General features: G+C 43.8%; 1 protein-coding gene across 1 annotated transcript; it reads right to left on the bottom strand.

Moving 5' to 3' along the window:
* Positions 1-22,248: 22,248 nt before the first annotated feature.
* Positions 22,249-24,161, bottom strand: LOC136619910 (protein kinase C delta type-like). Its single transcript, XM_066594634.1, has 3 exons — positions 23,647-24,161; positions 23,406-23,449; positions 22,249-22,999 (listed from the first exon to the last, which is right to left on the bottom strand). The coding sequence occupies exons 1-2, from the start codon at positions 24,072-24,074 to the stop codon at positions 23,425-23,427; spliced, it is 453 nt and encodes a 150-aa protein (XP_066450731.1). The 5' UTR covers positions 24,075-24,161; the 3' UTR covers positions 22,249-22,999; positions 23,406-23,424.
* Positions 24,162-26,141: the final 1,980 nt, after the last annotated feature.

The raw sequence follows: 26,141 nt of genomic DNA, 5'->3' as shown, positions 1-26,141 counted from the left end.
AGTAGGCAGATTGTATGCAGATTACAAGCAGTAAGTAGGTAGATTGTATGCAGATTGTAGGATGGATTACAGACAGATTCCAAGCAGTAAGTAGGCAGATTGTATGCAGATTACAAGCAGTAAGTAGGCAGATTGTATGCAGATTGTAGGATAAATTACAGACAGATTCCAAGCAGTAAGAAGGCAGATTGCAGGCAGATTGTATGCAGATTGTAGGCAGATTACAAGCAGTAAGTAGGCCGATTGCAGGCCGATTGCAGGCAGTTTGCAGGCAGATTGTAGGCAGATTGTAGGATGGATTACAGACAGATTCCAAGCAGTAAGTAGGCAGATTGTATGCAGATTGTAGGATGGATTACAGACAGATTCCAAGCAGTAAGTAGGCAGATTGCAGGCAAATTGTAGGCAGATTGTAGGATGGATTACAGACAGATTACAAGCAGTAAGTAGGCAGATTGTATGCAGATTGTATGCAGATTACAAGCAGTAAGTAGGCAAATTGTAGGATGGATCACAGACAGATTACAAGCAGTAAGTAGGCAGATTGTATGCAGATTGTAGGATGGATTACAAACAGATTACAAGAAGTAAGTAGGCAGATTGTATGCAGATCGTTTGACGGATTACAGACAGATTGCAGGCAGATTACAGGCACATTACAGGCACATCGCAGGCAGATTGCAGGCACATTGCAGGCAGATTGTATGTAGATTGTATGCAGATTGTAGATAGATTACAAGCAGTAAGTAGGCAGATTGCAGGCAGATTGTATGCAGATTGTATGAAGATTGTAGGCAGATTGTAGGATGGATTACAGACAGATTACAAGCAGTAAGTAGGCAGATTGCAGGCAGATTATAAGCAGTAAGTAGGCAGATTGTATGCAGATTGTAGGCAGATTGTAGACAGATTACAAGCAGTAAGTAGGCAGATTGCAGGCATATTGCAGGCAGATTGCATGCAGATTGTAGGCAGATTGTAGGCAGTTTGTAGGATGGATTACAGACATATTACAAGCAGTAAGTATGCAGATTGTAGGATGGATTACAGACAGATTACAAGCAGTAAATAGGCAGATTGTATGCAGATTACAGGCAGATTGCAGGCAGATTGTATGCAGATTGTAGACAGATTACAAGCAGTAAGTAGGCAGATTGCAGGCAGATTGTATGAAGATTGTAGGCAGATTGTAGGATGGATTACAGACAGATTACAAGCAGTAAGTAGGCAGATTGAATGCAGATTGTAGGATAGATTACAGACAGATTTTAAGCAGTAAGTAGGCAGATTGTATGCAGATTGTAGGATGGATTACAGACAGATTACAAGCAGTAAATAGGCATATTATATGTAGATTGTAGACAGATTACAAGCAGTAAGTAGGCAGATTGTAGGATGGATTACAGACAGATTACAAGCAGTAAGTAGGCAAATTGTATGCAGATTGTATGCAGATCATTTGACGGATTGCAGGCAGATTGCAGGCAGATTACAGGCACATTGCAGGCAGATTGTATGCAGATTGTAGGCAGATTGTAGGATGGATTTCAGACAGATTACAGCAGTAAGTAGGCAGATTGCAGGCAAATTGTATGCAGATTGTAGGATGGATTACAGACAGATTACAAGCAGTAAGTAGGCAGATTGTATGCAGACTGTATGCAGATCGTTTGATGGATTACAGGCAGATTACAGGCAGATTGCAGGCAGATTACAGGCAGATTGCAGGCAGATTGCAGGCACATTGCAGGCAGATTGTATGCAGATTGTAGACAGATTACAAGCAGTAAGTAGGCAGATTGCAGGCAGATTGTATGAAGATTGTAGGCAGATTGTAGGATGGATTACAGACAGATTACAAGCAGTAAGTAGGCAGATTGTATGCAGATTGTAGGATGGATTACAGACAGATTACAAGCAGTAAATATGCAGATTGTATGCAGATTGTAGGCAGATCGTAGGATGGATTACAGACAGATTACAAGCAGTAAGTAGGCAGATTGTATGCAGATTGTAGGATGGATTACAGACAGATTACAAGCAGTAAGTAGGCAGATTGTAGGCAGATTGTATGCAGATCATTTGACGGATTACAGGCAGATTGCAGGCAGATTACAGGCACATTGCAGGCAGATTGTATGCAGATTGTAGGCAGATTGTAGGATGGATTACAGAGAGATTACAAGCAGTAAGTAGGCAGATTGCAGGCAAATTGTATGCAGATAGATTGTATGCAGATTGTAGGATGGATTACAGACAGATTACAAGCAGTAAGTAGGCAGATTGTATGCAGATTGTAGGCAGATTGTAGGATGGATTACAGACAGATTACAAGCAGTAAGTAGGCTGATTGTATGCAGATTGTAAAATGGATTACAGACAGATTACAAGCAGTAAGTAGGCAGATTGTATGCAGATTGTAAACAGATTACAAGCAGTAAGTAGGCAGATTGCAGGCAGATTGTAGGCAGATTGTAGGATGAATTACTGACAGATTACAAGCAGTCAGTAGGTAGATTGCAGACAGATTGCATGCAGATTGTAGGCAGATGGTAGGATGGATTACAGACAGATTACAAGCAGATTGTATGCAGGTTGTAGGCAGATTGTAGGATGGATTACAGACAGATTACAAGCAGTAAGTAGGCAGATTGTATGCAGATCATTTGACGGATTGCAGGCAGATTACAGGCACATTGCAGGCAGATTGTATGCAGATTGTAGGCAGATTGTAGGATGGATTTCAGACAGATTACAAGCAGTAAGTAGGCAGATTGCAGGCAAATTGTATGCAGATTGTAGGATGGATTACAGACAGATTACAAGCAGTACGTAGGCAGATTGTATGCAGACTGTATGCAGATCGTTTGACGGATTACAGGCAGATTACAGGCAGATTGCAGGCAGATTACAGGCAGATTGCAGGCACATTGCAGGCAGATTGCAGGCAGATTGCAGGCAGATTGTAGACAGATTACAAGCAGTAAGTAGGCAGATTGCAGGCAGATTGCAGGCAGATTGTATGAAGATTGTAGGCAGATTGTAGGATGGATTACAGACAGATTACAAGCAGTAAGTAGGCAGATTGAAGGCAGATTGTATGCAGATTGTAGGATGGATTACGGACAGATTACAAGTAGTAAGTAGGCAGATTGTATGCAGATTGTAGGATGGATTACAGACAGATTACAAGCAGAAAGTAGGCAGATTGTAGGCAGATTGTATGCAGATCATTTGACGGATTACAGGCAGATTACAGGCACATTGCAGGCAGATTGTATGCAGATTGTAGACAGATTACAAGCAGTAAGTAGACAGATTGCAGGCAGATTGTAGGCAGATTGTAGGCAGATTGTAGGATGGATTACAGACAGATTACAAGCAGTAAGTAGGCAGATTGTAGGCAGATTGTAGACAGATTACAAGCAGTAAGTAGGCAGATTGCAGGCAGATTGTATGCAGATTGTATGCCGATCGTTTGACGGATTACAGGCACATTGCAGGCAGATTGCAGGCAGATTGCAGGCAGATTGTTGGATGGATTACAGACAGATTACAAGCAGTAAGTAGGCAGGTTGCAGGCAGATTATTGTCAGTATATAGGCAGTATATAGGAGGTGCTGAGACAGTGCATCAACGGGGACTACATAGAGGGCTCGATGGAGGGGGTTATTTGCTGCGGGGAGTGGGTCGGGTGCTCTTACCTAGGCTTCTTTATGGAAAATGGCAGTGAGAAACATGTGGTGGCTGAATCCTCCCTTGCACGGCCTCTCAAATCACTCCACCTCCCTACTGCTCGTCGTGTCGTCCAACCAATGGGGTGGCTGGAATAGGCATTACAAGCAGTAGAGTTCCCCATCTCCCGCGAGTACGTCATCGACTGAATCACGTGACCGGCGTCTCGGGAGCGCGCACGTCGGGCTCCATCAAGCGCGGTGCACCATGGGAGAAAACCCCGGTGCACCTTGGAAGAAATTTTATAAGTTGCTGAAACGCTGGAACGGTGAGTAGAAACCATCGTTAAAAGCCATTTAAACTTGTGCATAGTAATGTTTGCTTTAGAAGGGGGACTGGGCAAAAAAAAAAATTCACTTCTGCCTCGGGACAACCCCTTTAAGTTTCTTCTGTTGCTTTTGGTGGCCTATAGAAAACCCCTATCAGGATTTTGTTATTTTTTTCTCCCTGTATTTCTACCCACGGAGATTCCACCTGTTCATCTCCTTTAGCTATATCTTCATTGCGGTTTGACACCTCTTCTATCCACCTTAATAATACGTTTTCAGTTTCTTCTGTTGCTTTTGGTGGCCTATAGAAAACCCCGATCAGGATTTTATTTTTTTCTCCCTGTTTTTCTACCCACGGGGATTCCACCTGTTCATCTCCTTTAGCTATATCTTCTCGTAGCCTCAGCATTAGGTACAATTCTAGGCTTTGGTTTTTTGACAATGAGTGTATATTATGCAGGCGAGGATCCGCTTTGCTAAAGACTCTGTATCACACAACTCCTCTAGCTGAGTGAAGGAAACATCAAGTGCTCCATTGCTGAAAAAGGTTTGGAACCACTGGTCTAGGCTTTATGTATTGTTGTTTGGTGATTGCTAATTCCTTAGCAACTATGATTGACCATTTGTGGATATATAGATACAGTCGACGGAAAATCGCTACATTTGTGTGCAAGAGCACTAAAGCTCAATCCTGAATGGAGACACTGACTAGAGAAAGCTCACTATCACATCCATTCTTTCAATTATCGAAGGTACCAGGTCTCCGTGTGCCATACGGGTTTGCGCCAGAGCCTGTTGGGAAGGGTCACTATATATACCCACTCCCAAATAAGGTTACACTTGCAAAACCACATGCACATGTATGAAGCCGCCCTTTAAGTGAATCTGGAAAAATTGGAAAACTGTTGTAGGTGTGTTCAAATTGGCAGCTGGTGGGGCTAATGCAAGCAGGTGGGATCGAATATTTCTGCTTCCTAAACATAATAAACTGCTTCTATGTGCAGCATGATAATTTTTAAACTTTGTGCAAGGGCTCGGCGATAGGTCAAAAATTACAATTTCGTTTTTTTTCAAACTTAAGGACAATTTTTGATTTTAATCTTGATTTTCATTTTTTTGCAAAAACAAGCTAAGGGAATGCCAAGACACATTTTTTACATAAAGGAATTGCATGATTATCAGAACTGTCCTTAGCTGTCACCATCAATTAGAAGGTTGAATTAACACGGCTGTGTGCAGTCCATGTGAAGAATGTGAAGCTCTATGAGGCTTCGTAAGCTTGCTGAGGTGCGGCGGTCTCACAGAGAAGGCGCACAACAAGCTGCTCCTGGAACTGCAGGAAGGCGAGCGTTCCCGGGGCTTCTTGTAGATTACAGATAGCGATCTGACTAATGCCGGGCTCACACGGCCGTATGTGGAATCAGCTTGCGGAGGTCTGCAGCGGATGCCGGTTGTGAGGCCAGCTGTGGCCCTGCGTACGGCCACGTAATATACTGCACATAACTGCATACTCACAGTACACAGTACTCATGCACAGTACACCTTTTTTTGTTTACATTTCCCAGGCCCTCACTTAGGTACCTGCAGCCCGTACACAATGTAATTGCGAATGGGCTGCAGGTATATCCACGACCATAGAGCACAATGGGTTCTATGTTGCAAATATCCGTTCTGTTTTACATAGTACCGACCGGCTAATGTGAGCGGAATCGCGGAATCCACTGCATTTGATTCATCTGCGTATTGCCGCGGATCAAAGACATACAGAATCCGCAATTTCTATCTGGTCATGTGAGACCAGTCTAAGGTAGATAGCAAAGTTTTTATAGTGTGACCGGGGACCGCTCTACGAGGCCACCGGTCACTGCTCCAGGCTCTGGTCTGTCTTTGATAGTCGGAAGCATGGGAATTTTACATTTCCTAAGCCTCGCTGGCTCCTGCGCATGTAACCGTCATTCTGCCGGCAGGCGCATGCGCAGAAGTCGGGAAAGGTCCGTGAAGGATAATCGCGTCAGGGTTCAAATGCGGAGGACTCTGGTAAAGCGTTTCATCTCCCCTCACCATTCAGGAAAAATTAAACTTCAACTTTTTAAAACTTTTATGTGATCACCGCTATCCAATGTGATCAGGGATCACTTATCATGGCTCTCAGTCACTGCAGCAGGTTCTTGGCCACCTTTAGTAGCCAAGAGCAAGGAGACTTTAAATTACTGCAGCAATCCACAGCTTTTGCACATCTGTCCGACAGTTTGACGACAGGCGCATGTGCAGAAGCTGCGGTAAGGTCCGTGGATAAATCGGGGAGCCTTAGGTACATAATTTCATCTCCGCTCATGTCTATGATCATGAGGGGAGATGAAACAAACTTTTTATTTCTTTTTTTTTACTTTACATGCTGGATATCTAATGGATAACAGTGATCATATGACCAGGGACTGCATACCACAGCCCCCAGTGACATCTCCTGGCTCTCGGCTACTCATGCTAGCTGGGAGCAGGGAGATTTTAATTCTCCCAGGCTCTCCGGCCTTCTGCGCATGTGCCCAACATTGTGGGACATCATGGAGGATTGAGGTGAGTGGTTTATTTCACTTTTTGTTTACTTTTATGCGATCGCCATTATCCATTGGATAAATCAGTTTTAGCTTAGTGTCTGAAGGAGGCAGACCTCTTGCTCTGCAGGTCTTCTTTTTTTAAATTTTTTTTCTTCTTCACTTCTAGCTGGGCATCGGGGATTGGCTAACAAGTGGGGAAGGGTCAAAAAGTGCTGCCAAACACACTGTTATCCACTCCTCTAAGAAGACAAAATGGACCAGAGCATCACTAATGACTCTGCTTCCCGCCAGCAATAGGGTCATCTGAATGTTCCGGACTCCTACCCCCAATTCCAGCGACCTGTCAATGCGATGTCACTGAAGCAGTGACTCTGCTGGTGGCTGGGGGAGCTGAAGGGAAGAGGATTAAGATACATGAGTAGACGAGAGTAGGTGAATATTGCACCATCGTACCTCCACTTCTTTTCCCCTTCTCACCTTCCCCCTTGGATCCATCTACCACCGCGCCGATGACTGTAGTTGCTGGCACGCTCTTCCCTCCCCCATCAGTGCAGCGATGATGTACCTTCGGGGCAGGGGGCAATATCTGGGGTCCCATTAGTATGCAGGGAGGGTGTGCAATTACACCTCATCCCTGCACTATCCTTCACAATACTCTCTCATTCCAGTCAGGTTATGCTCTAGCGAGCCCCTGGCCTCTAGAACCCTAGAGGATGCAACCAGGGACCTCCCTCTGCCCATGCTGCTACTTGAAGATGGAGCCGCCTCCAGCCTAAGCTTAACTTGAGCCTCCGGCTGTAGGCTGGTATAGGCAGCAACTGGGGGCAGGACTGCCAACTAATGGTGTTTGGGTGAAAATTGCCCCCCTCCCTGCATGAATCCTCTAGGTATCCGGCCTGGCCCTTGCTCCCAGCTGTGAGTGCTACTGGCCTTGCCTCCAGGCAGACAGGCAGGGTGGGCTCAAATCAAACCCTTGGCTCCTAGGCCTGCTTAGGCCGTGTCATAGGCGGGGCTCCGGATGCTGCGCGACCCAACAGCGGTGCTGCCTTCGGATGGGGCTCAGATTGAGTCCATGGCTTCTAGGCCTGATAGACCGTGATGCAGCTGGGGCTCTGGATAGTGTGCAGGGAGGGGGTGGAACCTTCTTCTCTCCATGCGTGTTTCACTTACAGCACCAAAAATCCAGCCTCTCCCCCCCAACCTTCCAGGCCTGTTTAGGCTGCAATGGAGGGGGGAGGAGTATAGAAACCCATCAGGGTTCTAACCGCCATGTGGACAATCTGCTGTCATCTGTAAAGCGAGAGACGCATTATAGCTAATCTGCCTTCATACATTGAATTATAGTATGAGGCGGCGTATTTGCTCCCCTCTTTCTGAGGTGCAAATATCCTGCTGATAGACCCCGTGTCTGACAGGACATTTGGCCTTTCCGTATCTGACATCATAGTTATATACGCAATGATAAGAGAACCTTCTTTAGGCCAAGAATGGTACCCTTCACAAAGCAGTATTTTTACCATGCTCAGGCATGGTATGTACCAGTAATTAACACTTCTATCCATGGGAGGAATAAGTCCATCATGCAACAGTCTGCATAGCCTGACTTTACATTCCCAGGAGTTTGAGTGGTCATCATCTACCATAAACCAGGGTTTTTGACAAGACTTTATTTGTATGTGGTGTGGCAAGTGGGGTTCACTCGCCACTGGATCGCCAACCTCTCTGTTAGTAAATAGGCACCACACGTGTACAAAATGGCTCACGAGACTTGAAATCTCTTTAAATTTGGCACCTGCCAGTTTTATTTCATGTTACAGCAAAGTAAATACAGCATATCATATGCCGCATATCATAAAATCCGAGCCGCAGCCCATCCTGCGGATAACTTCAAGGATCTCCCCCATGATCTGTTTATACCCAGGACTGCGACTGTAACAGAAGGGCATCCTCTACATCTAAAAGAAAGCAGGTTTTATCACGAACACATAGAGGGGTTCTTTACTGTAAGAGCAGTGAGACCGTGGAACTCTCTGCCTGAGTATGTGATAATGGCAAAATCGATAGAGGAGTTTAAGGGGGGACATCTTTTTAGAGCACTACAATATTACTGGATATTGACATAAGGTGAACAGTGTTTTTTTTTATCTCAAATCTTGATCCAGGGATTACACTGACTGCCATTATGTAGTTGGGAAGGGATGTTTTTCTCCAAATGAGCTAAAGTGGCTCGTTGTTTTTTTATTTATTCTTTGCAATCCTCTGGACCAACAAGGGGGTGGAAATCGGCTGAACTAGATGGACATTTTCTTCATTCAGCCTAACATACTATATTACTTTGTTACTATGCAACTCTCTACCGGCCAACACTCACACTTCTGGTAGCACCGGCACATCCTGGGTAGAGTAGGCCCAAGCCAAGCAGAAGGGAATCGCTCAGCTTCCTCCATTCTCTCCACACATGGACTGATCTGTGTCTGTGTAGCTCTCGCACAGACTTGCAGACTTGTCATCTCTTCCAAACAGAATAGAAGAAGACCCAGTCTCTAACTCTCTTCTACTTTTGCAAGAACTCCTGCTAACTCTCAGACTTCTGATAGACTGACTTGCATACACTTTGCAAACACCTAGCACAATCACATGACACATAAAGTGATACATTTTCCAGACATAACCCAGATGTTAACCCATTCAGTGCTGCAGAGGTGTAATACACATCAAATGCATACCACATAGAAGACACTGATAATACTATTGCATGAGACAAACATTTAACATTATGGAGAGACCCCGCTAACTCTGGGCCACTACACTGGCATCTGTCGTAATCTGTATTATTATTTGTTTGTAATCTACATTATTATGTGCTTGTATGAAGTACCCAACGGGCTACTTAAAACATCAGCAGTAGCAGACGATTCAGAGACATCCAACACTGGAGTGCTCATGCCTGTTAGTACTACAGTTGCATGGGACAATATCCTGTACTGAGAATAGGGTCTATATATATCCTCTTCTGGTCTTCTTTCAGATTGCTTTTTCTTAAAAATTTGCCACCATAGCTACGCCCCCTCTGCCACATCAGCACCACGTCTGCTCCTATGGCAAGCCCCATAAGCCCCATAGACCACACAGCCCTCACCTGTAATCCGGCCTGAGATAACTGCCCCTACAGCGACCCGGGAGACAATTCTCAAGAAGGGAGAACAGCGCCTGCTGCCTCTAATTTCATAAGTATACTTGTATTCTTCATGTTAGGAACTCCTGAGAGCTCCCAGCACCTCTCTGGATACCTGCCTCCCAACAGGACAGAAAAAACACTAGGGAGGTTGGGAAAGGAAGGGGAGCTTTAAAGCTCTCTGTGTGTTCCTGTCCTAGCAGAAGGTGGCGATCTCAGGAGTGCTGTCTCTTCTTAAAATAAACCCTCAAAGTTGATGGCTACCTAAGTATCCATCAACTTTGAGGGTTATATTACTTATAAGATGACACATCAACCAACTATTACTGTAATTGATAACTTCCTTCAGAGAATCAACCTTCCATCACTATCTGAGGTACAACTCAACAGCCTTATTGCTCCTATTCTCCCATCAGAAGAAGCTGATGTAATTATATCTTAAACCCAATAAATCTCCGGGCCCTGATGGCTTCACCAATCAATGCAAACTTTTTTTCATCCATATTATCCCCACATTTAATTTATACTTTTAATAGAACAGTTTCCTGTGGACGTCTCCCAGTAGGAATGCTACAAGCCATTATTGTCACAATTCCCAAACCAGGAAAAGCTTCAGATACATCTGCCAATTTCAGGCCAATTTCTTTACTAAATTTGACACCAAGATATATTCAAAACTCAGAGCTCAGAGACTTCTTTCAGTTCTTCCTAACATAATTCATAATAACCAAGGAGCCTTTAAGAAAGGGAGAAAGACCCTGGATGGTACCAGGAGGGTGATCAATCTAATTGTAAGGGCTGAACTCAGTGGAATGTCTTCTCTGCTCCTTGCTTTGGATATAGAGAAGGCACTTGACAGACCATATTGGACTACATTTTGTTTTTGTAACACTACATAAATTTAGCATACAAGGCAATATGTTCAGAGCAATACAAGCTCTATACAGTTATTTTTCGGCCAGGGATCTAGCGGATTGGTCAATCTTCAAAACCTCTTTGAATTACTAATGGGAACTTGTCAAGGGTGCCCTTTGTCTCTGTTATTATTTACCCTAGTAATGGAGCCTCTTGCTGAACTAATTAGAACAGAAGAGGGCGTGAGGGACATCCTGACAGGTTTAAGAAATCATAAAATTGGCCATTTTGCAGATGATGTGCTTTTAGCATAATCAAACCCTCGTTAACAACTGTGTATGATATCCTACTCGAGTTTAAGGCTCATTTACAGGCAAAGATATCATAACGATTAAAAGATTGAAAGTTTTAGCGATCATTTTGCATAAAGTGGTAATGGACACTAATGTCCATTAACACTTTATTATCTTTATTTGCATGTAAAAGAGCCTGCGAGAGCTCGGGCTGGGCTCTGCATACAGCTGCATTGTTCTCCTTGGGCTGTCAGCAGAATACAATGGAATCTCCTGCCTCCAGTGGAAAACACAGCATGCGGTCTGTTAAGAGATACTTTATCTCTCTTGGCTGAATAGTGCATGTTAATCTCACCTGAAAATCATTGTTCAGATAAAAAGTGCCTGATGCTTAATTATCGCTCATTTATGGTCATTTGAATAAACCACAAATACTAAGAATTAATGTAGTCAACTCTTTGAGAGACTTTTTTGCCCTTCGAAATAATATACAATATATAAACACTTTTTTTAATGTGGAATCCTTGGTTTCAATTATTTCCCTGATACATTTGCCTTTGTTTTTTATTTGAGTTATTGCTTAAACTTTGTTTCTAATTTTTTCTTCTCCTCTGTTCTCTCTTAAAGTATCTTTTTTAAGTCTTTTGTGTTACATATAGAATTGTATGGTTCACTGTTATATCGTACCAGCCACTATCTGTGAATCTAAAATGGTTTTGTAACCTTTCTACATCTCATAGATTTTGAATGTAAGGCTTGAAAATGTTCAATAAAAATTGATTGGAAAAAAGGAAACATCTCCCGAATCCGTCCTTTCCTCACTGCAGAACCTCTTCCTATTGCCCTTATTCACTCTTGGTCTGATTACTGCAAGATCGGTCTTCCATTCACTAAACTAAATTCGACCGGAATGCAGTAGCCAGACTTATCATTTTGGAGGCATCGCTATACTGACGCCTCCACCCTGTGTCGGTCACTGTACTGATTGCCTGTCCAATATAGAATACAATTGAAACTCATCACTCTCAACCATAAAGCCCTTCCCAATGACGCATCACCCTAAATCTCCTCCCTCATCTCGGTCTACTACCCTATCCATGCTCTCCACTCTGCTAAGAACTTAGAGTAAATTTCTCTCTAATTCAAACCTCCTACTCCCGCCTCCAAGATGTTTCACAAGCCGCACCAGTTTTCCGGAACCAGGCTAATTCCCAATGCCCACAGCTTTACGCGTGCCCTAAAAACACACCTACCATATTTCCTAAGCTAAACTCTTCTGCCTTTACGCTGTCTCTACAATCTCCCTTGACAACCTCTGACCCTTCTTCCCATTGCATCCCCCACACACCACATCCATCCATTATTCATAAACACAGCTGGGGATCCACTCACACAGCTTTATGTATGTATAGTAGTCTATGTGTATACTTCCTTATAGTCTGCAAGCTCTTGTAAGCAGGGCCCTCACCCCGGTAGTTCAAGACGTTCATGGGTTTATTACTGGACGTTATGACATTTTTTTTTAAAGTTATCCCCAAAGTGTAAGTGCAGAAAAGTATATTAGCACTATATAAATAAAGATTATTATTATTACTCCAAACAGCCAATGGAAGCCAGGAAGGGGAGTAGGTGATAGACACACTACTGTTCTCTATGAGAGTTAACTGAAAATATCTTTCATGATGGCTCAGTACCGTATAAAAGGGTTGTCTCATCATAGACATTGGTTGCACATCTGGATTAGTGGAGTCCAACCCGTGTGATCCCAGCCAATCACTAGAACAGAATGCAGCACATCATTTCCTATTGGCCCCATTCCGCTTTTTTAAATCTAGCAATATTATGGGCCATCATACTCAATAATTGGCCATATGGTTGTCCTGAAAAAAACAGATGGAGCCAAAATAAAAGTGTTGTTCTTTCTATAACTAGGGATTATTTTTGCAGTAGCACTTATATTTCAAGCATCCTGAAAAATCCTGAAAAATCATGCTGCATCCTCAAAAATCCTAAAAAATCATGCTAGGGCTTATTTTCAGGCAATGTCTTATTTTCAGGGAAACGGGGTAGCTAAGTATAAATGCTTGGCGTTTGTTAATCGCTGCATTCAAAGACCCCTTACAGTTTTGGGTTTTTTTGCAAGCAGTGCTGTGTAAGGCTGCCTTCACACTAGGGTGAAAATCATGTAAGATTTGGGTATTGCAAGACGCACCCATTGTTTTTAAGGGGGCAGCGCGGCTTTGAAAGAAATGTGAGAACTCTGCGATCCTCTGTGGCGATGCGAGGCTGTTTTCATATGAGCATCCATGGGCTTTCACATGGTAGCAAGTGCGATATCCGGCCGTGATTCCCAGCCGGTTATCGCACTCGCCAGTGTGAAGCTAGCCTTAGGGCTCAGTCACACGGGCGCATCGGCACCCGTACACCGTCGCCGATGCGCCAGTGTGACTGAGTCGTTACTGCAGAAAGAAGTCGGCTGTACCTGAAGACGGACGTCTCTCTGCAGCGCTGATAAAAGAACACATGACTGGCAATGAAGCCGGTCACATGTTCTTTCCTCCGGCGCTGCAGAGAGACCGTCTTGAGGTACAGCCATCTGCTACCCGCAGTAACACGGGCGCTGATGCGCCCGTGTGACTCAGCCCTAAGGGGTATTTTTTGTGGGATGAGTTGTACTTTGTTGATCGTTTTGATTACTTTCTATTTCGTTTTTTGTACGATGATAGGAAAATTAGCTATTTTGGCCATATTGGCCGTTCATATTTCATGACAGTTTGGAGCCCAGTGATGTATATGTTGTAGGCAATGTGTGAAATGAGTCATTATATAGAATGCCCAAAATGGGACGGCAAAGTATGAAATGATTAATATTTCACACATTTCCTCTTCATTCTATGCAGTGCCAAACAGCGAACCTGCAAAGTATAAAATACTCCCACTAGTAGTGGATTGCCCCCCAACCTCCGCATCCTAGCCTCGGCCATCCATCTTTTTTCCTGTACCAAAAGATATGATTCTAAAGGCCTCCCATTTCTCTTGATCATCTTTGAGATTTTTCGGCATCTTGATTGAAGCCCATCTGTGATAAATTATGTTATTATTTCATATTATTTTATAATTGTCCTTCTCACGATCTATGTTAAAAAATGAAAAAATCCTAATGTCCGGAAGTTTTCACACTGACCACTGAGCCTAATAATAGTCTGACACTTCCAATTCCAGAGAAAACTTTTCAGTAGTCATCTCATTATCATCACAGGCAGGATTACAATTAAAGGTGACACTTGTATAGAGATAACACACATTTTCCACCGGAAGTGACGGATCGCAGCGATAACTGGTTTACATCCGGCCTGGTACCACTATGATTTGTGTGCCCTCTGAGTACTGACTCTAACTATCCGAGTGCCTCACGATGCCCCCGGGCCTTTATGTGGTGCCGGTGGCATTATGCGGACGGGCGCACATTTCTGTCTCGTCACTTCCGGTCTCTACCGGACGTGACGTATCGCGGCATGGTATGCCGGAACTATAGGCTACCATGCTTGTTCCGCAAACTAACGGGTCCCCCATGCATCTACTTACAATTTTACCCGGATGCTTTAGTACTCTCCAGCGCTGACACCTTGCGGACTTATTTGGTCACCGGATGCGACATAGCGTTCCTGAACCACACTGGCTATTCCAGATTAAGGTAATTACAACTTCAATAGATTACAATTTGCCACACCTGATGCGGTGGGAACCTCCTTCTTTTTGTCCAATCCTGTGCTGACACTTTGGTGGGGGATGTGTCTTTTGAGTCTTTTGTGATTGGTGGGGGTTCATTTATATGCTTGTCTCTGTCTCTATGTGAACATGCTTGACAAAGTCCTCTGCGTAGGACGAAACGTTGCAAGTTTTGTTTTTGCTTATAGAGTCCTTTGCTAAATAAAGATGGAAATTGAAATTGCATCCCCTGAAGAATCCAGGATGTTCTTTTGAAATAGCTTCAATTGATGCTGCTTTCCTCAAATACTCTCTCTGTGCCTGACTGGGACCCTTGAAGTCCGGATCCCACGGTGAGCGTGCATCTACCAGCTTGACGCTGTCTTCTATCATTTTTCTCCCTATTTATAAGCCTCTGTGGCTGAAGGTGTGCTGTTGAGATCCTTTGTTTTTCTATATTTTTTACATTGTATTCATATTCACTGCGTTTTCTACATGTGCAAAAAAGAATAAGAAGATCCAATTGATGTCTTTTTTTTACCCACTGTCTCCTGCCAACATGAAGTGAATCCGCACGCAACGGCGTATTTGCTGTGCTTTTACTCAATCCCATAGAATATAATGGTCGATTTCAATCCCTGATACGGACCAAAATAGGACATGCAGCAATTTGTTTTTTTATGCACGTACAATATATGTGGAATTCACAGACGTGACTACCACTAAAAACGTATTTTATTAAATATATTAAAAGACATAAACTGGGCACTACAAAGACAACACACAGCAACCAGATACCTCCAGACACAGATTCGTTATAGGAGGATAAGGACCTGGAGTTATTTGATACTTGATAAGCGATAAAAAAAATGTTTTATGATAACAACCAAAAACACTCTACCCAAGATGGATTCAAAAAAGCAAAGGATAATTCAATATAGGAGCCAAAAGAGCTGGTTTATTCTATGTGTAAACAAGGCAGGGTTACCATTTGGACTTTCACTTGTGATGGAACACTATCACTATCAGTGATCAGGACTCAGGCTCCAACAATTGAGCGTCCTGAATTGTTATGGGTGTCGACAAGACAGGATCACCATCTAGGTATTCACTTATGATGATCAGTACTTGAGTAAGCCAGTACAAATACTCAGATCAGTACTAGAGTTGGTCAGTACTTATACTCTACGCGTTTCACCATTAATTTGTTGGATCATCAGGAGATACAGTACTTGAGTCATAGGTTCAGAGGTAGAGGGAATGAGAAATCCCCGAGAGAACATCAAACTGATATATAAAAAGCTGTATCTAATATGAATACAGCAAAACTTGTGTAGTGATCAGAATAAATATCCTTATTATAGGAGAGTTCTATACTCTCAATTAGGGCATTAAGGTAACTCTTAGGGTTGGGGGCCTGCCAAAAGGTACCTCTAAGCAAGGAAGCTTGTCTTGTGTGCTAGCGGTTAATAGCTGGATGATATATGTAGGTACATAACGAGAGGTGTTTATTTCAAAGTATGCCCGTCAATACATGCACAGAGGTAGAGTAGCGCGTCCCCGAAAATATGGGGGGGGGGGGGCACTGCTCTCAAATATCTGAGCGCTAGAGAGATGGTATAATGCTTGTCATGCACAAGTAGGATACTCAAAGTAGTTAGCGTATCGAGTTAGAATTTAGGTCATCAATATGGGGATAAGGCATAAAATTATGTCCTGATCTCCTGACCCAATTAATTGCACTTAAGCAAACAAGAATAGCTAAAGTGCTAGATTCCAACCCAAAGTGCTCGCATTAGAGGTCATTGGTGTGGAGGTATGACATTAATATAAGTCAAACTCTCCTGACCTAATTGTAGAAGCACTTTTAGATGTCCAAATTGCTCGCATAGAGGTCATTAGTATGGAGGTATGACATTAGTATGAGTCAAACTCTCCTGACCTAGTTGTAGAAGCACTTTTAGACGCTGTGCATGCTCTCAAGATAGACAAGCCATAAAGCTAGTTTCCTAGTATTTAGATTTCAGGCAAGCAACCTCAGCAAACCCCCCAGATATAGGGCTCAAGAGAGAGCAAAGAAAAAGGTATGACCCATCGCCTTGATGGTAGGCTAGGGAATGAAAAATGCCCCATTTGGAGCTGCTTATATATCCATAGACACGCCTCCAAGGGGGCCGGCTTAATCGATACAGCCTATCGTGGCATGTCAGTCCATAAACAGAGGCTATCTGCGGCTAAGAAGCAAAGAAAATCCGATGTAGCAGTCCCAATCCAGGAATCTGTACCTGAACAGCCCAGGGATAGATTTGGATCCTGGGGTGCAGGCCTTTAGCTTCTGGATCCATCCACCAATTGCCTATGCGGAAGGACAATGTAGCTGTGGGTATCCGGTACGCAAGCCGTTACCTAGGTAACGGAATACGGAACAGACGTCAACACGTAGCTGACGTCACTGCGCACGTAGCGCGCACGTACAGCTTCTTCTGTGGGGATAGACCCACTACTTGATGTCGTTGCCTGTACTGCGGCGTCCTGAAGGATACGCCCGCACATGCATAAACAAGAAAGGGGAGTGTCAAGGACCTAAGAGTTACCTCGGGGCGGGTAGGAGGGACTAGACGGATGCCGGGCCGAACGGACAATCCCGTCGTAACGGAGGGAGCGGTGCCAGATAAATGAGGTCACACAGGAGGCGTGACTGATAGTCAACTAAGCACAATTCTAGAGTATAAAACTCCTAATTAAAACAACATAAAGGACTGATGTCTCCCTTTTGAGCTTGTTATGTGTGTAAGTATCTATATTACAGCCGCTGATGTTTCACAACGATATAAATAATGATGGTAGAATTAACATTGCGGCTTTAAATAAAAGTGTAGTGACCAAAAGACGTTTGGAGAAGGTCTTTAGAATAAGAGAAAAAAAAAAATATGTGGGGTTTACAATGGGGTTTATATTGTTAGTATTACATCTGTAAGATTGCAATAGATAGAAAATATGCCCATGTGAATGTGCCTTTAATCATGTTACAAGGCCTGTTGAATGGTCAAACGTTGACTTATAAGGATAGGTGATGCTGTGGAGGTACTTTTCCATTTCCTATTTACATACTTTTTTCCCAGGGTGCATGGTATGGTCCATATAAGACTCCCTACTCCAACTTGTTGCTCTCCTCAAGGAGAACTGTATTCCCCAGACTCAAGAAGGAAGAAAATGGTCTCATCAGACTGAGAGTATTCCACAATACGGTAGGCAGGATCATTGTGGCGTTGTGTGACTTGTCAGTGCATCAGGCTGGGAGTAATTCACAATTCTGTAGGCAGGATCATTGTGGCCTCGTGGGAGCTGATGTGCCGTGTCAGGCCCTTCCAGCCTCCTCCCCCTGCAGCCGGGCGTGAATACCCAGCCGATATACAGTCGTCTGAATAAGCCCTGAAACATATGTCCTCCACAGTAAAGGTCCTTTGTCGAGGGCAGATTTGTTGCCCAAATGAGCGCTGATTATCGCAATACTGTAACATGTCGAATGGTGCTTGTTTAAAGAGCCCTTTACATGAACAGATGCAAACTGTACAGGCACAAAACATACTTAGGGCTTATTCAGACGACCGTATTTCGGCCATGTTTTCACGCCGGCCAATATACGGCGTCTCTCTCTGCAGGGGGAGAAGGCTGGAAGAGCTGGGAGCAGTGGCCTGAGCTCCCACCCTCTCTGCCTCCTCTCCACCCACCTGCACTATTTTCAATGAGGAGAGGTGGGACGGAGGCGGAGCAAATTCCTGAAACTTAGCCCCGCCCCCGTCTTGCCTCCTCTCATTGCAAATAGTGCAGAGGGGTGGAGAGAAGGCAGAGAGGGTTCAAGAGCTCAGAGCACTGCTCCCGGCTCTTCCAGCCTCCTCTCCCTGTAGAGAGAGAGAGACGCCGTATATCGGGCAGCGTGAATACCCGGCCGATATATGGTCGTCTGAATGCACACTTAGGGTGACTACCCACTACAGTTCTTTTTCACTGTGAAATTCACAGCCTTTTTTTTTTGCTGCAGGGGTCTATGGGACTTGTAATGTTAAAATCGCGATCGCGCAAAATCGCAATTTACCACGAAATTGCGATTTTAACATTACAATTCCCATAGACCCCTGCAGAAAAAAAACGCTGCGAATTTCGCAGTGAAAAAAAACTTTAGTGGGTAGTCCCCCTACGTATGTGCCTGTGTATGAGGGGTGATGATGAGCGATACAGCTATAGGGTGATCGAGCTCTGGGCTTACAGCTAACTCCAATCAATGTGCAGCCTTGGGGCTCATTCATATGGGTGTATGAAATTTCAGTACTTGAAATATGCAGTTTTTTTACTGCATTTATATGGGCGGATACCAGCAAGCATTCGCGTACAGAACGTATTTTAATATGCACGAGGCTGGGAGAGGGCAAGCAACAGGCTGATACGTCACCGTTACTTCACCCGCTTGCATGTAACACCTTCCTGTGGAATAGAATGGCAAGTAAATGCCAAATTAGTGCCAGCTGTCTTCTTTCCCCAGCGTTATATGCAGAGTAACTTCCTCACCCTCCCCTCCCTTTTTTCAGCTGCCATACAGTCTATGGTAGCTTCCTGCATAACACGGACAAAGATGGAGCAAGACCTGTCTTGTCACGGATGAAAATTTTGCGCGGAAAAAACCCATTTGTCTGAACGAACTCAAAGGCATTGCTTTGTTGTGTTATAAATGAATGCAGGAATAAGGGCTCATTCACACTAGTGCTTTCAGTCCTGTTTTTTGCTATTTTGTCGTGCGAACAGCAAAATGGAAAGAAAAGGCTTCCGTTTTCAAGTCCACAGAAATGTATTGGAGGGGAAGGATTTCATTTTCAATCCATCTCCGTTCCGGTTTTTATACTGGATCACAAGCGCAGACTGCTACACTTTTGTTTCCATTTTCTGAAACGGAATACAGATGGGTCCTTTTTTTTATTGCATTGTACTCAATGGGAGGCGGATGGAACTTGATGACAACCTGTTTTCCATTTCCCGCTTTGGCTTTTTTCTTGTGGTGGTGGCTCAGTGGTTAGCACTGTTGGCGTGCAGTGCTGGGGTCCTAGGTTTAAATCTCATCAAAGACATCAACTTTTAAAAACTCCATACAGCCATCACCCTTGGTCAGATTTGAACCTACAACAGCAGCAGTGCTAACTACTGAGCCACCATGCCTCTGCTTTAAGTACCAGTGTTAGCACAACATAGCGCTATATGTATATTCTTGTTGTTCCAAATTAAGAGGCAGACAAAGGAAGGGGCTACTTCTATCACCTATCACATCCTTGCAATGTGATTGCGGGGTCCCAATCAGTTGCTATGGCACCCAGAAGCTTGGATATACCCTTCGGGTATGCTGGCCATGGTGGCCGATGAGGCACAGCCTCTGGCTGACCTCATAGGCTTTCTAATGTACTACTATACTGAAGTCCAGGAATTACATACACTGACACCAACATGCGTGTGAAATGTTGTGCTCCTGGGACCTGTAGTTCTATGGGTTTACAGCAGCACACTGCCACAGGTGTGGGATGATTGAGCTGGCTTGGTGTAGAGTTCTCCAGCCAACCAATCCCCGTCGGTCTGCTGCAAATAGATAACAGCCCCTCTTGCTGAAGGGTTCTGGTCATTTATCCATTTGTCATTTATCTCATTGCCTCTAAGAGCGCTGGTGCTTCGAGTCATTCATGTTCTGCTTCGGTGTAAGCTGCATGCATGAGGTTCTGGGTGGGATTCCCTTGTCTGTTTGTTAGTGTGAACAGTGATGTGTTCAGACATTAAGTGTGAACTGTCCCGTTGTTTTTCCCTTGTCTAATGTTCCTGCCTGTTTCCATCTTGGGCTAGCCAACCCCTTAGGTTACAGTGTTGGGGCACCCCTATTAGGATGATCATTGATCACCCCACTTGTAGGCGGAGTTCCCTTTTTGGGGTTTTAGTTGTCTTGTTAGAGTAGGGACTCGAAAGATGACATGGGTTTGTGGGCTTACATATTCTGGCCAAAATACAACCCTATACCTCGTATATACTAACTTATTAGATATTTATAAGTGATGATCGTTCCTATGTAAGAGAACAGGAATGATCATCACTGGGATGACAGTTGTCCTGTGTAAAAGGGCCCTAACTCCAGTAACCAAGGCCTTTTACAGGTCTTTCTAAAAACTCTAATGCAGAGAAATTTTTTTTTGCCAACATCAATTCCCTGGTTGCCTTAGGGCTCATGCACATGACCAGGTTACAGCATGTAGGAAGGATGTTTCCATATATACCATACCTGATGGATGTGCACAGTAGTATACAGGGGCTATAAACCTTTGTACTAAGGAAACTAAAGGCCCTTTTACGCACAACGATTATCACTTAAAATTTGTCCCAACGGCCAAAAATGAGCAATGACCATTACATGTAACCGCGGGTATCGTGCACTTTTCGTTTGAACAATGGATTTTAGTTCACTTAAAATCCATTGTTTAGCCACGGAAAGACTGTACAAATACATTCCGTTTGAATGTATTTCGCTCATCTTGCAATAGATGAGCATTTTTACACTACCCTTGAGGAGAGCAATGGAATGTGTTGGCAGCCTCAAGGAGAACAATGGAATGTGTGCAGCTGTTTACACAGCTAGGCATATGTTTAAAACACACACTGGGCTTGGCAAACAACTCCGGGGGTCCTTTTACATGCAAAACAAGATAATAATGAGTTAATGGGCATTAATTAACCTCATCCTCCAAAGCACTCCAGCATAGGGTTTGAGTAAATCAGGCCACTACACTATATGTTAGGTCCTCTGGCTGAAAGCTGCTCCTGTCTATGACCCTAGCCTTAGGCAGAAAGGTTCTATGCAGTGAGCCCGAAAATTGCTATGGCTTCAGAAATTACAGATAGATCTTCTATCCTTAACCGTCTGGGTCCAGTGTATTACATCTGAGGAACTAGACGATTGAGCAATCTCCTACGTCTATACTTTTGCGATATTGGATCCTTTGCAGCTAAGCTCTCAGATTTGATCTGATAAGTTAGTTGAGACCCTTTGGGTCTCTGACGGTAAGGCTGTCTGTCCATGGGCAGGTTTGAATTGCATTCCCCGCGGTGATAATCCAGCCACGGGGAACGCAGTGAAAGCTCTCTGCAGCGGGTTACCGCAACGCCCAAGGACAGGCAGACTAATAAGTTCTCAATATTGTCTCTGGAATTTCTGTGAAGGAAGGTTAAAGGCAGGGGCGTAACTACATGGGCCCCCACCCATCACTATGGTTCTTGCAAATACAATCCCCAGTGGCATTGGAAAAACATTATGTAAGACATTCAATGGAAATAAAGACACAGACACAAAGATTTATGGAGAAAGAACATTTTATTTCTAGTTATAGGAGATAATAAATTTTATTATGGGGAATTTGGAGGCTGAGTTGATCCAGAGGAAGGCGAAAACCCTTTAAGGAAAAAGCCAATTATCCTTGTATAAAGGGAAAAAATTCCTTCCTGACCCCAAATATGGCGATCGGAACAAATCCCAGGATCGAAGCCGACATCTGATCTATCTGACTTTTTAAAATGTGTTATTGTTTTCATAAATCTATTACCATCTGTTAGTTTGAAATATAAAGTGTATTGAACTAAACCTATTTATAGACTGTGTTGATCCAGAGGAAGGCGAAAACCCCCTTTAGGAAAGAGCCAATCATCCTGTTTCAAGGGGGGAAAATTCCTTCCTGATCCCAAATATGGCAACCAGAATAAATCTCAGAATCAAACGCCAGCAGCTCACCTCCCTAGTGTATGTGATGTCAGCTAAAGTTTGTGTTTCATTTTTATGTTTGTATTATATTATTTATGTGGCTGTTTCCTTATAAATAAAACCTAACCCTATTTAAGGCTGTGAGTTGATCCAGAGGAAGGCAAAAACCACCTTGAGGTATGAGCCAATTGTCCTCAAGTTGGAAAAATTCCTTCCTGATCCCAAATATGGCGATCAGAGCAAGTCCCAAGATCAAAGCCGACAACTACACCTATCTGTGTGTGCGTACTCGTGTCTATGTATGTGTTTGTATTTATACTTGTGTTTAATCTGGTGTGGTGTAGGCTACTTACCCGGCCTGTGCCGAGGTCTTACTAGTAACCAGGAGTTCAGGGATAATAGTCACTCGGGCTATTTTTCCTGAACTCGCCAGCTACAAATCAAGCACAGGCCGCTCCTGGTGGTGTAGAAGGTCTTCAGGAGAGGATGATGTTCAAGTCAGCCGGAGGAGGTCAAGGTAGCTGATGTTAGCATGCAGGATACAGATGGTGGAGAGAGGATGTTGTTGGTAAGCGGAGCTCTTCTACAGCAGCAGAGTCGCAGGTTCAGGAGACAGTTGACGTGGGCTTAGTCTATAAGAAATAAGAGAGAAAATTGTTAGTTTTACCAGTTGTGGATACAAACAAGTGAACTACTGCAATATGACGATTTGTATCAGGAGCTGATTTATATTTGATGTACAAAAAAAGTTATTTTCTGCAACTGTGACTCTACTATGAGTTATTAGCAGTTTTGTGATTGTGGAAGCCATAATGGAGGCCATATTGCTTGCCAACCAGATATATCAAAATCTCAGAAGGGAATGACTCAAAGGGGGAAAATTACAGGGCATTTTATGCCAGATTCTGGCATAAAAGGTCAAATCATTTGGCAGAAGCCCGGCTGTTCTGTTGCAGTGTATTAATGGTAGGTGTCCTTTGTGTATAGGAATGTATTGTTGTACAGATAGGTATGTGTAGGTGTACAGATATAACTTACCAGATGGTTGTGGCTTCCTTCACAATCGGATTCTTCTCATCATCCTAGGAAGAAGCAGAAACATAATTATTGGAAAAGAAATAAAAATGTAGCTGAGGAGGGAAAGGACTGCGGACCAGGCATGGTGACACGAAGCAGGGTTATTATATGACCACCTGTGCTGTCTGACACAAGAGGAACAATAATGATGAACACAGAGGTCAAAATGAAGAACATTATCCCTAGAGGAGGAAGATCTTACCGGGTCCAACTTGGTGAAGTGTACGAGAATCCGTCTATCGGGTGAATGGGTGTCTTATCCTCCAGCCACAGCAGGTCCCGATTCTCCAAAACTTCCCTGAATGGTTTGAATGGTGGCCGTGCTCTTTTAAGTTCCAACACCTCCCAATCTATGGTGTCGAAGAACTGGTGACCTCGGATGTTCCTGTAGACACCCAGCCTCTGCTCAGGCTTCTTACGTAGCAGTCTCTCCAGAAGATGCTTCACATCAGCATCAAGCCAAGGTGGGAATTTTGGCTCCTTTCTGGTGATGGCTTTGATGACCTTTCTCCTGATGGAGCCGTAATAGAAAGGGGACTGTCCTGCCGCCATCCAGGATACGACAATTCCCAGGCTCCACCAGTCGACTGCTGTGTCGTAGTCTTCTTCAAGAAGCACCTCTGGGGCCATGAATTGAAGTGTGCCCGTCACTCCACTGATCTTGTTAGACGAGGTGACACCGTCTTGGGCCAGCCCCAGGTCAATCAGGCGGATGTGTCCAGATCTGTCCAGCATGATGTTGTCTGGCTTTATGTCACTGCAATGAAAAAAAGAGACATGTTAATCTGTTCATTGATACAGAGGTCTTAGGTATGTACCACAGAAAAAAGTCCTAATTGAGGATTCTGGGAAAGTCTGGAACCCATTGCAAGGAAAAAGAGAAATGTGGAAAAGTTCTGCTTACCGATGGACGATGCTGCGTTGATGCAGGAACTGGAGGCCGCATGCTATCTCCGCTGTGTAGAATCTGAGAGAAGAGTGTAGTATCAATGACATGAAATCAGTCCGCTGACATCATGTCACCATCAAAGTGTCCGTCACCACCAGAAGAGAAGAGGCAGCCTGTATGCCCTCCACTCTTCTATATTTGTCATGTCACCCTCAGTCCCCCCAACCCCTGATTAGGCATTTACTCACCTCACATGGTTGATGTCCAAGCTGCCGCACATTTTGATCAGCGCTCCTAGGCTTCCTCCAAGCAGATACTCTGTGATAAAGTAGACTCGGTCTGCAGATTGCTGTGCGGCATGCAGCTGACAGATGAAAGGGCAGTCTTGGGCCTTCAGTAGTATCCGCTGCTCTCTCATTAAGATGTGTGGTTCGCTCCTTGTTTTGTTGACAACCTTGATGGCCATGAAAGTGTTTCTTTCGGGGAATGATGCCAGGACCACCTCAAGAAAACAAATAGGAAATAATCACTGACAGCGACCAGAGGGGAAAATCATATACATTTATTGCATGAGGGATTTATCAATAGGCCGCTTTCAAATTGTGCAAGATTTGTGTGTTTTTAAAGAAAAAATGGGTAAATCGCACATTAGCGAGCATGATATTGGGCCACGTTTCACATTCCGATATCGCGCTTGGTTATGTGTAGGTAGCCTAAGGCTAGTTCCACACATAGCAGCATCTACATGAAAAGAGATGAAAATCATGCTGAAACAACATAAGTTGACATGGAGCAGAGTTACAATCCGCACCATAAGTCAATTTACACAATAGAGTTTTTTCCGTGAGCATAAGGCCTCCTGCAGCGGGCCAACTTACATTGCGAAATCCAGAGCGGGATTCCACCTACGGATTTCACAGCAAATCCAGCCCATAGCATGTTATGGCAAAACGCGATTTCCTGCCCATGAGAGGAAATTAATTGCGATTTTCGCAGGAAAGAAATCACAGCTTTCTGCGATTTGCTGCAGGCTACGCACGGCCGGCTTCCATTGAAGTTAATGAAAAAAGTCATCCATCATGCAAGCCATTCCGCAATCATTGCGGAATGGCCACAGGAGCCGTGTCATCGCCATAGCGACAGTGTGGCATCCTCTCAACTGCGCATGCTCCGGGCGGTACATTCGCAGCAGAGAAGGCCGCATCATTGCCCTAGCGATGGCGCAGTGTTCCATGTACTGCGGATGTGCCACCGGGGATATTGGCAGCGAAAGAGAAGATGCCAGATCGGTAACCTAGGGTCACCATATGAGCTGCGGATATATGGATCATTGCTAAACGACAGCATGGGAAATACAAACAAGTCCTGCAAGGCTTTATTATCATAGCTGCTATAGTACAAGACCCCTACAGGGATATAAAAAGTGTAAAAAAGAAAATATAAAAATAATGTGAAAAACTAACAAATCATGTAAAACAAAAAAACCCCTCTTTTTTGTGTTCTTTACCTTATTTGTATAAATTTAAAAAAACGTAAAACCCCACATATTTGGTATCATCATATCTGTAACAACCCGTACAATTAATTTGAACACATTATTTATCCTGCACAGCAAAAAACAATAAAAAAAACTACAAAACAGAGGCATAATGCTTATTTTCAACATTTTGCCTCCCAAAAATCACAATAAGGGCGAGCACCCACTGGCGTTTTTTTACCTGCGTTTTGCGTTTTTCCTGCACAGGCATAGAGATAACATGTGTTCCTGTCCACTGGCGTTTTTTTTGCGTTGCGTTTGCGTTTTTAAC

This window comes from Eleutherodactylus coqui, chromosome 3, assembly GCF_035609145.1.
Source record: "Eleutherodactylus coqui strain aEleCoq1 chromosome 3, aEleCoq1.hap1, whole genome shotgun sequence".
Classification (NCBI taxonomy): Eukaryota; Metazoa; Chordata; class Amphibia; order Anura; family Eleutherodactylidae; genus Eleutherodactylus; species Eleutherodactylus coqui.
This window is presented reverse-complemented; position numbering and strand designations above follow the sequence as displayed.

Coding starts and splice junctions, on each gene's coding strand:
- LOC136619910 (XM_066594634.1), bottom strand. CDS start 24,074: ATGGCCCCAGAGGTGCTTCTTGAAGAAGACTACGACACAGCAGTCGAC. Junction 23,450..23,646: donor ACTTCACCAAGTTGGACCCG/GTAAGATCTTCC, acceptor GCTTCTTCCTAG/GATGATGAGAAGAATCCGAT.